Below are 16,244 nucleotides of genomic sequence, written 5' to 3'. Positions count from 1 at the left end.
CCAAACGATCATGCCAAAGTGTAATTTCGTGCGCGGTCCCTGTGGTAGGGCCGGCCACATAGTGGCATTCTATGGGGCGTATGGTCGTAGTATACAGACCACTCGGGTTACGCTCCATCTTCTCTAGAATACGCTTCTGGCCATATTCGTAGGAAGTTACGCACAGAAATTCAACTCCGTTTTCTACGTGGGTTTCAGCGTGGTAATTGTTATCTCTAATGTCCTTGAAACTTAGTAACGTTCTTCCGGAACGTGGAGAATAGAGTGCCTCAGCAATGGTCAAGATTGTACCATTGGACAACATTATACGTGCCTTACCGTATCCTTCAATCAGGTTGGATGGGCCTGAGAGGGTTGTCAGAGGTGCATTCTTAGGTACGAAGTTAGTGAAATAGATGCGTGCACGCAAAACAGTATGCGTGGTTGCACTATCTGCCAGACAACTAACTTTCCCACTAGTCATACCTAGAATGAAAAATTAATTTGAATCGGTCACATGCATAAAAGTTTATAAAAACAAGTATCAATTCAAAATAATTTCATTTATTCAAGGGAAAAACTTAATATCCAAAATAAATCGCCAACTAATAATCCAAAACATAAAGGAAAATTGTTCAAAATCAACCAAAAAACAAGGTGGGGTTCGGCCACAAGGTGGAATTCGGCCCCAATTGTCTTATTTTAACTGAAAAATAAGTCTATGTCTAAGATTCTAATCTTCCATAGGAGTGGTATCCTCCTGAAAATCAGAAACCTCCATCTTTGTAGTCTCCGGTTCGTCCACTTGTAGAGCGTCATGGATATGTCTTCGGATGAAGATCATAGCAGTGGCTTTTTCAGCCTCGCCAACAGGTTTATCTGTTACTTCTTCAATAGCAGGACGCAAGTTCTTTGCAGTGAGGTGGAGCTTCACATCTTGAACCCACTTGAGGTAGTTCCTTCCAGAAACCTCCAAAGCGGTGAAGTCGAGTTTGTTCAAATTCGACATGTTCCTATCACAAAATAGATGGACAAGATGTGGTTAGTGTAATGGAGAAAAATCAATCCATTCACATAGGAGTAGAACATACAGGTTCTAGTAGACATGTATTGGTTTAATTTTGCATGAAAAACTACGGGTTTTCATGGGTGATATATTTAAGTGAAAACTTCGGGTTTTCAAACAAGGCATGTGTATAAGAAACTTCGGGTTTCAAAGTAATTATGAACTTCAGGTTCATATATTCCTGCAGGCAAACACAAATATATATGCAAACAAAATATGCAAAGAATATATGCAGAAATATTGTATAATGATAAGTGAATTAATTTATTTTTGGTCTTCGGGGCCAAATTAAAATGTGGGTGAAAATATAAAAACCCATATTATTTTAAAAAAAATTAAATAATAAAATCTCGGGGCCTAAAAATATAGGCCAAGAACCCTCGGGTGGGATTACAGGCCCACGGGGTGAGAAGAGGGGAATGGGCTGCTGTGTGCAGCCCTAAATTTTTTTTTTTTTTTTTTCGTTTTTTTTTTTTTTTTTTTTTGTATTCAATTATATTATATGCATGTATAATTTTAATGAATCACATATTTACTTTGATGCATATGCAAATAATAGTTTCAATGCATGTACATATGTAAGATTCAATTCATGACAAATATCAAATTCACATAATTGTAGCAATTTTGATTATGAAGCATACACAATTTATGTAGAATCTAAAATACGTTAAACGTAAAGTTGGGTCATGCATCATGGTGAATGTTCATGCTATCAGGGCTTGCAAAATATCGAGTTAAAAGCCGTTGTTTAGAAATAACCTGATTGCGTGATGATATAGATGAACTGGTTTGATGCAGAAAAATTATTTCTTCAATTTCGGCTTTCATCTTCAAGCTTGTATCACGTTCAACATAAGAAGAAAAATAAATTGAATCAATAACAATATATGAATTCAATAAAATCAAGATTTAATCAATTAAAAATAATTGAAACGTAATACTCCCCTGATTGTAGACGAATAAATTCTCTTTAAATTCTTCTAAGCACAGCGTGAAGAGCGTGCTGATAACGTGTTGTGGTCTATTTTATCTGACAGAGGGACTAGGGCCGGCGGCAGAGAGAGAGAGGAGAGAGATGTGTGTTTGTAGAATTGTAGGGGAATGTGTGTGTTGTTATCCCTCCTACATTGTGCCTTTATTTATAGTAGTAAAGGGAGAGAAGATATTCCTTCTTCTCCAAGTAATACAAGTTGTAATAGGAAATGATAACTAGAATCAAATCTTATCTAGGATTTACACAATCATACTTAAACTAGGAATGTTTACAACAATAACTTCATGTGCTATAATATGAGTATTTTGATTGTTTTTTGACGAACAACACGAATGAATTAGTAATACCATATTAGTTTGCATAATTTGAGGGTTATAATGTTTCAGCATCCAATAAGGAGAGTCCAAAGTCCAAAAACGCGCAGCTGAGGATGATAAAGTATTTGGGCCGGTTAGTTTGGGACTGGACTTTCCTCATCTGTTTTTTTGGGCTCTCATCATCTCATGTAGAAGTGGCCTTTGGGCCTTTAAGCCCATGGTAATCTTAAATCTCTAGTTTTGATTTTCATGTATGCTTGCGATCACTCACGTCAAATCATTTCCACCAGTAGAAAACTAATAATTAATTTGTTATTAAAACAAGAGTTTAATTAGAATCAGTATTTAAAATATCGGTATCGTTGGAAATATAAATATGTAAATTTGTAGAAATATTAATGGATGTATCTATATCGATTTTGATATCGGTTATTTTTGTATAGAAATGATGAAAATTTAAACACTGGTTTGTGATAAGAGTTTTTCTGACTCGTATATTGAAAATAATAAATATCTACCAAATCGGTCGACTTTAATTGAAATTGATTTTTTTTTTTTGATATGTAGTGAGATTTAGATTTTATCCTTTTCGATTTCTTTATGTGATTTTCAAATATTTTACAAAAATATCGATAACGAACAAATTTCAAATACTAATTAAAACATGAAATTTATTTTTGTGTTTTTTTCTGAATTTGTTAATTACAATGCTGTCTCAAATTGGAAGAAAACTGAAACAAAAACAAGCGCGGCGAGGAAAATAAATAATAAAGATTCTCTCTCTTCTTCAATTGGAGCAAAAGGTTCCCCTCTCTCTATCAAACAATCCAATGAAAAAAAGAAAAGAAAAGAAAAGAAAAGATTAGGTGCAGAGCTCGAATTGGGTGGGGGATTTGCGATTTCTCCAGCGAACCCTCCACTTCCAGGACTTCGCCTTCCTCGTCGAGACCCCAGAAATGGACGACGACGTCGTCAAGCGAGTCTTCCAAGAAGGAGGCCGCGACTATTTCCAGCAGCAACCCTCCACTTCCTCCTCCTCAATTCTCCAATCGCTTCCTCTCCATGTGGTATGGAAGTCCACACTTTCACCTAACACATGTGTGCTTATACTTTTTTGGTTTATTGGGTTTTTTGTACTTGGCTTTGCAGTTCCAAGATTTTTCCAATTTTTTTGCTTGTAGTTGTGAATTGTTGGAGTATTTTTTGTGTTAGTGTTTTGGGTTTTCATGGAATTGCGATTTGTGTTTTGGAGCTGTAATTTGTGTTTCTACTTGTACTGGTTACTGGTTAGGTGGGATTTTTGGCATGTTTAGGTTCTCATTTGCTGCTTTTGGATTCGATCCTTTATGTTGTTGGAAATGAGAATTCTGGAAATGACCTTAATCTCGAAATCGGGTTAAGATTAAACATGGAATCCATTACATTACTTGAACCTATTCATTTCTGATATTATATGAGATGCCCTAATTACTGCTGGTGTTGAGATGGTGCAGTCTTTCGATCACGGATATTATTTGCTAGTAAAGTCTATCCAAGAACTTAGAGAGAAAAAAGAGGGTCTTGTAACAGTTGGCATTGGTGGTCCAAGTGGTTCTGGTAAAACAAGGTATGTATATTATTTTCTGTAGGCAAAAAGCATTCCTGTTCGTGTTTGTTGTGTTGTTAATTTTTATTGTAATTGTAATGTTTCCTGAAGCTTAGCAGAAAAGGTGGCATCTGTTATTGGTTGCACTGTTGTATCAATGGAGAACTATCGTGATGGATTTGATGAAGGGAATGATCTGGGTTCAATAGATTTTGATATGCTTGTCAGAAATCTCGAGGTTTGCATCCACTTCTTTATTGTCATGTTTCACATTACTTGATTATGTCTGTGAACTTAGTAACATGAGTGTATGCTGAAAACAGGATTTGACAAAGGGCGAGGATACATTGATTCCAGTATTTGACTATCAACAAAAGAAACGTGTTGGTTCAAAAACAATAAAGAGTGCTTCATCTGGGGTGGTAAGTTTGTTTGGCCCGCAGCCTGTATGATTTGCCTTGTTTGCTAGGTTCTTATCCTCCTCTTGTCTGCAGGTAATAGTTGATGGTACCTATGCTTTGCATGCAAAGCTTCGCTCTTTGCTAGATATTCGAGTTGCAGTGGTAAAATCTTCTTAATTCTATTTGGTTGGTCAGTGCTTCTGGAATATCAGTTAAAAGAAAATTGACATGACATTGATTGTATGTTTTTGATATATAGGTTGGTGGTGTTCATTTTAGCCTTCTGTCCAAAGTTCGATATGATATCGGAGATTCTTGTTCACTGGATTACCTTATTGACAGCATTTTCCCATTGTTCAGGAAGCACATTGAACCAGACCTTCATCATGCACAGGTTGGTTTGACTGATCTTAGCTTTGAAATTTTACCGTCAATTCTCAATATAAAGCATTTATTTTGCAGATTAGGATTAACAACAGCTTTGTCTCATCATTTAGGGAGGCAATCTACAAGCTGAAATGCCGGAGTGAGGTCTGTATTTGCCTTATATAATTTATTTTCAATGGAAATGAGCCTTTAAGTTTCTCTTTGGCTATATGATTGGGTGATCTGATTAAAGCCTGAAAAGACCCGCTTTCAGTGTCTAACATTATTTGTATTATCTTTAATCCTTGATGACATACTAGCCCACGTTCTCTTTTGGCTGAGAAATAAACTGGCCCAATCTTTTTAAGATAAGTGCGTATATAATCAAACCAAGTGAGTTTTCAGTAGGATACAGCCTATCAAATCATTTAACCTTAATGTGTATGCGTGTGGGCAATATTGTTGTCAATTTCAGTGTTGTTTTTCCTTTAGCTTTTACTGGTGCTCCATCTTATTTCTTGAAACTTTAGTTTGAGACAGGGTATTATTCATCACCCTCATGTTATCACCAATATGACTTACATTTCACATTTTCGTTACAGGCAGCAGAGGGGCATCTTGCTTATGCTTTTCAAGGAAGTGAAGCTCAAATAGATAAGTGAGTCTGGTGGATGATTGTTATATCCATCTCTTGTCTATTTCTTTTGATATTATAGAATTAAAGAAAAGTAAATTGCTTTTATACCTAAAATTTTGAATTCTACTGCAACTGAAACTTTCACGTATTTTATTTTCTTTCAGTTTTATTGAGATGTATCTTAGGCCTCCTTCGGCAAGTGAAGAAGCGCGGATAAATGATTGGATCAAGGTGCGTCAATCGGGTATAAGATATTATCTGTCACTGGGGGACCAGAGGATTGTTGACAAAAATTTCATTATCAGGCCAAAAGCTGAGTTTGAGGTAAGAAGTATTATCATAGGTTTCAATTATAGTATTGACACTAGAGAATACACAAAGCCACTGATCATCGGGATATACTAGGTTGGTTCCTCATCTATCTACATTCTGTTTTAGGGTTTATTGTTCTTATGGAAGCCTTCTGGTCAGTGACGAGCAAATAATAGGGTTATTCTTTGGGGATTTTAGATGTCTATTTATGTGTGAAATTTTTGTGAAGGCCTGCTCCTTGTGTAATAGTACTGTAGAGTTTCTAGATGTTAAATAACTCTTATCTGTTTGCTCTGTTTATCATTGAAAGCAGGTTGGAAGGATGACTCTGGGCGGGTTACTGGCTTTGGGATATGCTGTGGTTGTTAGTTACAAACGAGCATCAAAATCAGTCGATAATGGCAATGTTTCCTTGTCACTTGAAACCATTGATACCCTTGGTGAGACATTCATGGTGCTGAGGGGCACAGATAGAAAAGTATGAACTTTGTATTTTTACTATAGTCGTTATACATTTTTTGGTTTTGAAATGAAGGAAATATAGATTCTGGAACCTGAGATATTGGCTTGTCATTTGTTAACAACTAAACCATTTTTTTTTTTATCCCTTACTCTTGTGCAGACAGTTGGAACTGAAGCATTGAAGATGGGTATCACTGAGCCTTGGATCACTAAATCATATCTTGAAATGATTCTTGAGAGCAAAGGTTGGAAGCTAGAAATAACTCTTGTTCTTTACATCTTTTTGTTTCCAAGTTATATTTTGTATTTTTGGTTTTGAACCATTAGGCCTGCACTATTGGTGTTTTTAACTAATCATTTTATGGAGGAAAGAAGGTCTGTCTTGTTATTTCTCTCTCTCTCTCTCTCTCTCTCTCTCTCTCTCTCTCTTTCTGCTGTGTGTGTAATGTAGATCATGTTTGTTCACGATGCAGGTGTACCTCGCCTTAATACACCACCCCTTTTGTCAAATACATCTATGACCAGTAATCAGGACAAAACGATTGTTGCACCAAGACCAATTCGTGTTCCTCCAAACCTTGTTACTCGGCTTGAGGATCTATCTCAGCCATGGACTAGATCTCCAACAAAATCTAAGATGGAGCCTATATTAGCGACATGGCATTTCATCTCATCTGATCCTTCCCAAGCTGAAAGCTCAACCATAGGTAAGCTACTTTGACTTAGAGATGTATATCTTTCTTGGATATGTCTCTCTGTGTTTCAGGCTTCTCTCATGAAGCAACCACAGATCCTTCCTCTTTCAGGGATACCATGCAACTTGCTCCAATGCCTGATTCGTATGACTTGGATCGAGGATTGCTTCTTGCTGTGCAAGCAATACAGGTAAGGAGTGAAGTTAATAAGGAATTGTCTGAGAGATTTCCATTTTGAAAACTTAAAAGTGTATACAAAAGAAAAAGCTTATTAGTATGTTTTTGTTGGATTGTACCTTCATACATTATTCATCTTTTTCAGGCATTGTTGGAGAATAAAGGGTTTCCAGTTATAGTTGGAATTGGTAATACAAGCTTTATCTACTCTCTCCTGTTTGTGTTTTTGTTGTCACTGGTGGTCTTTTGTTCTTGTTATGCTATTCCATTCTGGAAACAGAATAATACAGTCCTAATTCATTTTCAAAAACAGTTATTTTTTAGGGTAAATTACAAAGTAACCCCTCAGGTTTGAGGTCTTGCACAAACCCATACAACATCTTTAAAACATTTCACTTTCATACCTCACGTACCATTTTATTTCAAAATAATACCTCCGTTACATTTTTCATCCATTAATCCGTTAAGTGCTGACGTTGCTGCCAAATGTGCCAAAAAACCTAAATCTTCTTAAAAAAAAAAACTGAAATAAACCACCCCCGTACCCCCCCCCCCCCCAACCCGCGACCCTCTCTCCCCAGATCCCCATTCCTGCAACCAGTTCGTCTTCTCCCCGCACTCACCCTCCCTCCCCCTTCCCCTTCTCCTTCCTCTATGTTCATCTTCTTCCCCCGAAACCCCTTCCTGCAACCCCCAAAAAAAAAAAAAAAAAAAAAACCTAGTTTGTCTTCCCCCCGCACCTCAACCACCCTCGCACCCGATTCCACCTCACGAACCCGGCGATGGTGGCGTAGACATGATCTGGGTTTTTTATTTTTATTTTTTCCTTCCCTTTCTTTTCTGGGTTGTAGGGGGAAGAAGATGAAGATGGGGGAGAAGAGAGGAGGAGGGGGGGGGAAGATGAACTGAAGGGGTTTTTTTTTTTTTTTTTCTTTTCTTTTCTTTCTGGGTTGCATCCGGAAAAAGCGATCGTTTTCGCTACCTAGGATCTATCTTGCAAGAGAACGGAGAATTAGATGGAGATCTCAACCATAGAATACGAGCTGGATGGAAAGAGTGCATCCGGCGTGTTGTGTGACCGTCGTAGGCCACTGAAGCTCAAGGGAAAATTTTATAGGACGGCAATAAGGCTAGCGATGTTGTATGGCACAGAATGTTGGGTGGTGAAGCATCAACACGTACACAAAATGGGTGTAGCGGAGATGAGGATGCTTCGTGGGATGTGTGGGCACACGAGAAAGGATAAGATTGGGAATGAGGATATCCGAGGTAAAGTAGGAGTAGCCGAAATTGTAGGAAAGATGAGAGAAAATCGGCTCTGGTGATTTTGAACATGTGCAAAGAAGGCCGACTGACGCTCCGGTTCGAAGATGTGACTACGGGACAGAGGTTCAGGGCCGAAGGGGTAGAGGAAGACCTAGGACAACTTTGGAAGAGACTCTAAGAAAAGACTTAGAGTACTTGGATCTAACGGAGGACATGACACAAAACCGAGCGCAATGGCGTTCTAGGATTCATATAGCCGACCCCACTTAGTGGGAAAAGGCTTTGTTGTTGTTGTTGTTGTTGTTTCTTTCTGGGTTGCAGGGAAGAAGATGAAGATGGGGGATATAGGTTTGGGGGTTGCCGGGAGAAGAGAGGAGGATGAGGGAAGGTTTCAGTTTTTTTTTTTTTTTTTTAATATTTATTTAGAAGATTTAGGTTTGTTTTTAAAAAAATTAATTTTTTTTGCCACGTGGCACACATTTGGAAGCCACGTCAACACTTAACGGATTAATGGATGAAAAATGTAATGGAGGTATTATTTTGAAATAAAATGATACGTGGGGTATGAAAATGAAATGTTTTAAAGATGTTGTATAGGTTTGTGCAAGACCTCAAACCTGAGGGGTTACTGTGTAATTTACCCTATTTTTTAGTACCTTTTAGCATTCCAACTTATTGAGCTTGAAATACATTCTTATGTTGTCACTGGTGTTGTTATTCTAGGAGGTCCAAGTGGTTCTGGGAAAACTAGTTTGGCTCATAAAATGGCAAACATAGTAGGATGTGAAGTTGTTTCGCTTGAAAGCTATTATAAATCTGAACAAGTTAAGGATTTCAAGTATGATGACTTCAGCTCGCTCGATCTGTCTTTGCTTTCAAAAGTAAGGTTTGATGACTGGATTTTTGTTTTACTAGTTTTTGTATTCTATTTTCTAGTACAACTCTGGGCCATATGGGATAGCCAGTCAGATGATTGGTGTAATTGTGCCAGACAATAAACTGTTACCCCACAAAGAAAAGAAACAGAAAGCATACCTTTTTTCATATTAGTTTCCATATGCCCATTATGTTTATGTTTATCTTGCTACCATGTCAAATTCATCCCTTAATAAGCCCTTCAGGTTGTTGAAGCCTTGACGGTCTATTTAAAATCATGTTTCCCTAATTTGTTTTTCCAGTTGCCAAGCTTTCAATTTGATGGCTTATCCTTTTGACCTTTGCTGAATCACATCTTAACTTACAATTTATGATGGCAACAATGATTTCATTGACTTCAAAATTCATAGCGCCAAATTAAGTTAATACTGCTTACTTTTAGTGCCTGGATTTCTTGTTGTAGTCTTACGTTACCATTTGCAGAACATTGATGACATAAGGAATGGTCAAAGGACAAAAGTACCCGTATTTGATTTGGAAACTGGTGCTCGGAGTTGCTTTAAGGAACTTGAAGTTTCTGAAGACTGTGGAGTGGTCAGTTACCAGATAGGCTACTCCCAGAATTTTGGCTTTCTCCTTTGGAATTATGCCATATTGTTCTGTTTTCTATTAAACAAAATATTAGTTATACTTTGTATTTTCTGTAACAGATTATTTTTGAAGGAGTTTATGCTTTGCATCCAAATATCCGAAAATCACTTGACTTGTGGATTGCTGTTGTAAGTATAACCCCTATGGCACCTTTACAGCTTTGATATCTACGTATTCTCTGTGTTTCTAAGTTATTTTCAGCTGTTTATGAGAGAGACTGACCAGGAACTATCCATTATTGATTTTTGGCTATCAGGTTGGAGGTGTTCATTCACACCTCATTTCTAGAGTTCAAAGGGATAAAAGTAGAGTGGGGTGTTTTATGTCCCAGAATGAGATCATGATGACGGTGTTTCCAATGTTCCAGCAGTTCATTGAACCCCATCTTGTTCATGCACACGTTAGGACTTTAACCTTAGTGGCCATGTGAAAGAACTTTTACAGTTTACTGCTGATATTTGGTTGCGACTTTCAAGGTCTAAACTTGGTGTTTGTTTCTCCTTATCTTAAAACAGCTCAAAATTCGAAATGACTTTGATCCAGTGCTTTCCCCTGAGAGCTCATTATTTGTATTGAAGAGTAACAAGCAAGTACGGGCAGCATCTTGCTTCTGTCTTGAACTCATAAAATTTGATTTGCACCTAACATACTTCACTATTTCCATCTGGTCACAGGTGGCATATCAAGATATTTTAAAAATACTGGATCCTGCGAAGTTCTGCAGCTCTGTGCAGAATTTCATTGATATATACTTGAAGCTTCCTGGACTTCCTACTAATGGTCAGTTAACAGAGGGTGACTGCATTAGGGTCAGAATATGTGAGGGCAGATTTGCATTGCTGATACGGGAGGTTTGTAATGTGTGCTATGTAATGATTTTCTGGCTTTGTTAATACATACAGTGCTCTTTCTTTCTACGCATGGTGTGCACTTAATTCTTTTTTTCTTTTTCCTGAATTTTGTTTGCTTAGCCTATCAGAGAAGGAAACTTCATCATCCAACCGAAAGTGGATTTCGATATTAGCATTAGTACAGTTGCTGGGCTTCTTAACCTTGGGTAAGCTACATGTTTGTTGCTGATCTATTAGTAAAAATATTATTATAAGCTTTTATCTTTTTGTGACATCAGGTATCAAGCTGTAGCTTATATTGAAGCATCTGCGTTCATCTACCAAGACACAAAGGTCATATCAAAATCTCTGAGATTTGGTTTTCTTGAACATGCATGCTTTTTAGAAAGTACTTCAGTTGTGGGAGGTACACTTATACCTTTTTAATTGGATTTTAATTTAGAATTGATTTTGATTGCCTCTTTAGATTTTAGTTGAGGTCGATCATCTACAAGATTCCCCAAACCCTTACGTGCAAATCAAGGGGGTTGATAAAGATGCTGTAGCAGATTCAGGATCAATGCTTAAACTGGATGGTTCATATACTACAAAGGTGTTTTGCCTTACTTATACTGCAAAGTTTCTGTCCTTGCATCGGTTTCCAATTCTTAACGTTACTTTTCTTCTTTTTGTTTGTTCTTTTTATTCAATTTCATTCTCGTTGGTAACTTGGTAGTTGGTTTGTTTGTTGTAGAGCTATCTTCAAATAGTTCTGGAAAGATTGCCAGCGTTGGGAAGAGGCTCGGGTGGAATTCACGCTCAGCAAGCCGCAAGGTTGCAGGAACTTGTTGAATTTATTCAATCTCAGGTATTTCCATATATTTTTGGAATTTAGTTGAAATAACTGTCACAAGAAAAACATTGTTGCAATCCAAACCGGCCTTTCTTCCAAGATGCTTAACTCGATGCCAATTTTTTCCGTCTAAAACTAGAAAGTTTAATTGAATGCCTGCATTTCTAATGTTTAGTGGAAACTTTTCAAAAGAAAAAATGTTTAGTGGAAATATTATGGTGTAATGAACAGGGTAGCAGTTCAGCTTCTGAATCGTCGCCGATCAGGGAAGTTTCTCCGGTTGAAGGAGTTATCGAAGACATGCAGTCAAGGATTAGAAGACTTGAGCGGTGGCATACAATCAATACGGTGCTGCCAATACCTTTTTCCTCACAAACTAGTTCTGCTGGAACTGCTGTTAGTCCATGTATTGGATAAATAAATATATACTCAGTGCTCATCCCTTTGTGTGCTTCTGTTACAGGTACTCTGGACATTTTTAATGTCTGCGCTCGTTGGTTATTCGCTCTACCAAAGGAAGCGTCAGTGATGTCGTTTTGTTTTCTGTCTTGCGTTGCAAGTAAGAGATTTTCTTGTTGCACTGATCATATCATTTTTACTGCGGCAGCCTCAGAGATCGACCTTCGTCTCCTTTTGCGGGTTCAAATCAACAGCAGAATATACGAGTCTGAACAGTAACTTCCGACTAGAGTTCATAGTTTGCCTGGTTTTCGGAACTATGGTCGATTTAAGGCACGATGATACGCCATTGAGAGCTAATTGTATTCACTGATCGTTATCCTGGGAATACTCTGGGGAAAATGAAAATTACGGGCACAGAAATACGCATCCATATTTTTTATGTGCAGATTATGGATGAGTGGCCCATTTACTCGGAAAGTTGTGCTTGCGAAGAGGTTTAACGGTTTGTCATGAAACCCACGGAAGAGGACACTTTCCGGATTCTCTTTGTATGTCTGTCTGTCGTACATGCGTTAATTTTCGTTAAGTACTATTTATGTTTAATTTTAAATAAAAAAAATCAAATGGTTTTTAACTGCACGATACACGATAAATGATTAAGATGTAAAGATTTATATATTCCTCACAATTTGAATCCGGATGGAATCCATAAAGATAGTTGTTGATCTTTTGTTTTATTTTAAAAGGAATCAGTTGGTGATTTTCCCATCATAATTCACTCTTTTAGGGTTAGAAAGATTTACATAAGTATTTCAGCCTCTCTCTCCATCAACGTGTAATTCATTAATGTTAGGAATTGAACTCAAGACGAGTTGTGTTGAATTTTAACCTGAGTTAAAATATAAAATAACATGTACTTAAAAAAAAAAGAAAGGTAACTAGTTGAGTATCAAATACATACATGAGCGTAGCCACATGGCTATAATGGATGAGCATTTTTCTTTTACAAAAAGAAATGATATTCGATGGTTTCGACAGTTTAAATTTTATGATGATTTATTAGCATCAGAAATCGAACCCGTGAAAACATTAACAATAACGCCAAAACAAATCTAAATCAAATATTAAAAAAAAAACATTATATTATTCAGTTTGGCTCTGATTTTTTCAGACAAGGACTTGGAGCAAACGCCAAAACAGATATGGATGGGTGAACGAGTGTGATCTGATTCTTCACCACCTACGCTTACACTGAAAGGGAGAGAGATCTGATCTGAAAATAAATCCCTAATTGTCAATGGACCTTCCCAACAACTACCACAAGTACGGAGTCCCTTTCTACGCCGCCGCTTGGCTCCCCGGCCTCGGCAAATCCAAACGACCCGACCAGGATCAAGACGACGCCGGCGACGACAAAAAGGAAACCGAGACTCAGACGCAGAAGACTGAGACCCAGACTGAATTAGCCCAATTCGATTCCAACCAAAACCACGTCGTTTTCTCCGGCGGTGGCGGAGAGGGCCGCAGCGGCGTCCCAAACGCCATCGTCGTCGCCCAATTCGATCCCGCCTCCGTTTCTCTCTCCAGCCAGCCGGTAATACTTCAATCCCCAATCCCACCCTTCCAATTTTTGCATATATGTAAGTGGCGTGCCTGAATTTTGTAATTGGAGTGTTTGGTGTTTGATTTTTCAGGTGGCTAAGCTCAACACCGGCTCTGCTTTGCCGTATAGAATGGCGGTTCACCCCGCCGGTAGCGGTCTCGTTTGCTCCTTCCCTGATAGTTGCAGGTCTTTATCCAGCTCAGATTTACTATGTTTTTTTAAATGAAAGTCTGCACATTGCCAATTTAGGTTCATGAGCAGTAGGATATATGCAAATTCATTTCCTTGTGCAGGTGGTTTGAGTTGGAGGAAGAAAGCAACGAAGTTCCTAAACTGGCTTTGAGGCAGTCTGAGAGAGTGCTGGAGCAATTGCAAGATGTTGGACAACAGTTAGCCTTGGCTTTTGACAAAGACGGTTCCTTGCTTGCTGCTGGAGGCGAGGTATGGATCCTCCATTCCTCCTTCACCTTTTTAGTTTGGTTTCAACTTTCAATTGTGTTTGTCGAAATGTATTAGTGTCAACATTTGCATTTTCTGGATTGTTTTTAGATGTGATGTTGAATAGCATACCGTATAATGATGCTCTCATTTGGTGCAGTACAGGATGGCAAATTAAGGGTTTTCAAGTGGCCTAGCATGGAGATTATTCTCGACGAAGATAAAGCTCATACCACAATGAAGCAATTAGATTTCAGGTTTGCATTAATGGCGGTATTGAAAAACTTACTTTGTACGTCTTTTATTTGTAAATTGTCGTTGCTGATGATCTGGCTTGGTTTTCTTGCAGCCCTGATGGGAAATTTCTCGTCTCCTTAGGAGATAGAGGCCCTGGTAGGGTGTGGGATGTAACTTCATCTACCGTTGTAGCTTCTCTACCACCAGAAAAGGTTAGCAATATCTGAAATTCTTTCCTGATAAAACTATTTGGTTTTCAACTTTATGTGGATTGAAATTATCTTTAACTTTGTAGATTGACCTGGGTGCATGCATCGTATTTACTATTTAGTTGTATGCTTATTGGATGCCAACTAAAAAATGTATATCGAGCCATTGACACCTATATCCCTGCATTGTTGTGAATCATTTAACCTACCTTTCTGGTGTGACCACTTGGTCATTATATATGAATTAGAGGTTCCTCACGCTTTTCATTTAATGTAACGAATGAGTATAATACATGCAGGATGAAGTCTTTTGCGGTTGCAGATTTTCTGTAACTGATGATGGGGGTCATATTTTATATTTTGCAGGTAAATAAAAAACAATTCATCTGTTCTCTGGATAACTGCTCTCGCTCTACCTCTGCATGAGTTATTTATTTTTATCTGTCTATTGTATAATATAGATAAATCGGGAAGCATTGTAACATGGAACACGACCACTTGGAAGAGGATTGGATCAAAGACTATTAGTAAAGACATTATTTCCGCCTTTGATGTTTCAGCTGACGGAAAACTCCTTGCATGGTAAAATTTATATTACAAGCTTACTGTTTAACATTTTTCGAGATGCTTTTCATATAGTGCAATGTGTTGAATGAGACTTTAAATGGTGTCGTTTGAGATCATCATTTTAACAGTAATTGCATTGATTTTCTGGACAAAGGAGAAAAGTAACACGTTTGATTGATGAAAATGCAGTGGGACAACTGGTGGAGATCTTGTGATATTAAATCCAACCAGAATGCGGATTCATAAAGTGGTTAAGAAAGCACACATGGGCTTCGTAACTGCATTGAGTTTCTCTCATGATTCAAGGTAAACAATGTCTCAACTTTATGTTTCTTCTACCCCTTGAACTGTTAGTGAAGTGTGTGGTTTTAAATACAGAGCTTTGGCTTCGGCATCCCTGGATTCAAGTGCAAGGGTGTCCACACTTGAGGAGGACAAGAAGAAAAATGGTAAGTGCCTACCATAATTTTTTGTGGGATAATTCAATAACGTATCCTTAACGCTATTCTTGGAAATTGTTGAACTTCTCTTACGACCTAGTAAAGTCATCATGGTAAAAAAATAAAAACCTAACCTAAACCTATGTTTGGAGGCCGATCACGGTTTATGCTATCACGGCTCTAGTGATATAAGCAACCAAATTCCAACACACTCCATTGTTTATGCTATCACGGAACTTAGAAATTAAAACACCATCACGGTTTTGGTGACCTCCTTGAGTTCTTGATACTTGATGAATAAATTCAAAGTTGAAAGGGGAAATTTTGAGTCCATTATATCTACCCGAAAACACCTTTTGTATGGTGGGACGAGTAACGAGTTCATTCACGTCGTTGCACGGTGAGTTCATAAAGTACGAGACATAATTCTGTTTGGTTTGGTTGCAGGAGGAGTGTTGAGCTTATGGGTCATCATACTCATCATTCTGATAGCCATTGCTGCATATTTCCAGATGAATCCTGACAAGTTGCCTTCGGCGTTGAAAGGATTTTAAGGTTGCAGAAAACAGCGTGGTGCTTGTGATAAATATGATGGAGAATGTTTTTGTCTTTGCGAGCCTGTTGTCATACGATAAATATTGGATAGATACGACACTGACTAGTTGGGCTTGGGCCCGTTCAAGCCCAGCTCAATTGCACCTGTCTTTATGATATAGTTTGATGCATATCTCACACCTAATCTGTTGTACTTCATATGTTTTTTTATTCGAGCGATATTTCAATTTAACTATAAGTTACGGATTACATATAAGTTTGCAGAAATCACTTGCCCAGCAAGTAATGCTCCATGTTTAGTGTACAAAAACACATGCTATTGT

The 16,244-nt window shown here is 37.9% G+C and overlaps 2 protein-coding genes across 6 annotated transcripts; both read left to right on the top strand.

Annotated features, from left to right (window-relative positions):
• Nucleotides 1-3,120: 3,120 nt before the first annotated feature.
• LOC126609053 (uncharacterized) lies at nt 3,121-12,506 on the top strand. 5 transcript variants are annotated; one of them, XM_050277071.1, is made up of 27 exons: nt 3,121-3,426; nt 3,853-3,965; nt 4,056-4,182; nt 4,268-4,366; nt 4,439-4,507; nt 4,605-4,739; nt 4,808-4,876; nt 5,314-5,369; nt 5,513-5,672; nt 5,971-6,138; nt 6,283-6,367; nt 6,596-6,829; nt 6,913-7,007; nt 7,140-7,182; nt 8,984-9,141; nt 9,620-9,730; nt 9,847-9,915; nt 10,044-10,187; nt 10,303-10,377; nt 10,462-10,638; nt 10,759-10,844; nt 10,917-10,971; nt 11,105-11,230; nt 11,372-11,485; nt 11,702-11,818; nt 11,934-11,991; nt 12,078-12,506. In XM_050277071.1, exons 1-27 carry the CDS (start codon nt 3,316-3,318, stop codon nt 12,146-12,148), a joined length of 2,925 nt encoding a protein of 974 aa, XP_050133028.1. In that variant the 5' UTR covers nt 3,121-3,315; the 3' UTR covers nt 12,149-12,506. The 5 variants fall into 5 exon arrangements, with proteins under 5 accessions (XP_050133028.1, XP_050133029.1, XP_050133030.1 ...); XM_050277072.1 differs by having other exon boundaries at nt 3,122-3,426; nt 5,974-6,138; XM_050277073.1 differs by having other exon boundaries at nt 3,122-3,426; nt 11,934-12,506.
• A 515-nt stretch (nt 12,507-13,021) lies between these two features.
• Nucleotides 13,022-16,153, top strand: LOC126609056 (SEC12-like protein 2). Its single transcript, XM_050277079.1, has 10 exons — nt 13,022-13,466; nt 13,567-13,661; nt 13,769-13,916; nt 14,079-14,170; nt 14,263-14,362; nt 14,659-14,725; nt 14,821-14,941; nt 15,116-15,232; nt 15,305-15,375; nt 15,814-16,153. Exons 1-10 carry the CDS (start codon nt 13,170-13,172, stop codon nt 15,918-15,920), a joined length of 1,215 nt encoding a protein of 404 aa, XP_050133036.1. The 5' UTR covers nt 13,022-13,169; the 3' UTR covers nt 15,921-16,153.
• Nucleotides 16,154-16,244: the final 91 nt, after the last annotated feature.

The sequence above is a fragment of the Malus sylvestris genome, chromosome 16 (genome assembly GCF_916048215.2).
Source record: "Malus sylvestris chromosome 16, drMalSylv7.2, whole genome shotgun sequence".
Classification (NCBI taxonomy): Eukaryota; Viridiplantae; Streptophyta; class Magnoliopsida; order Rosales; family Rosaceae; genus Malus; species Malus sylvestris.
Note: the sequence above shows the minus strand (reverse complement) of the source record. Positions and strands in the feature narration are given on the sequence as shown.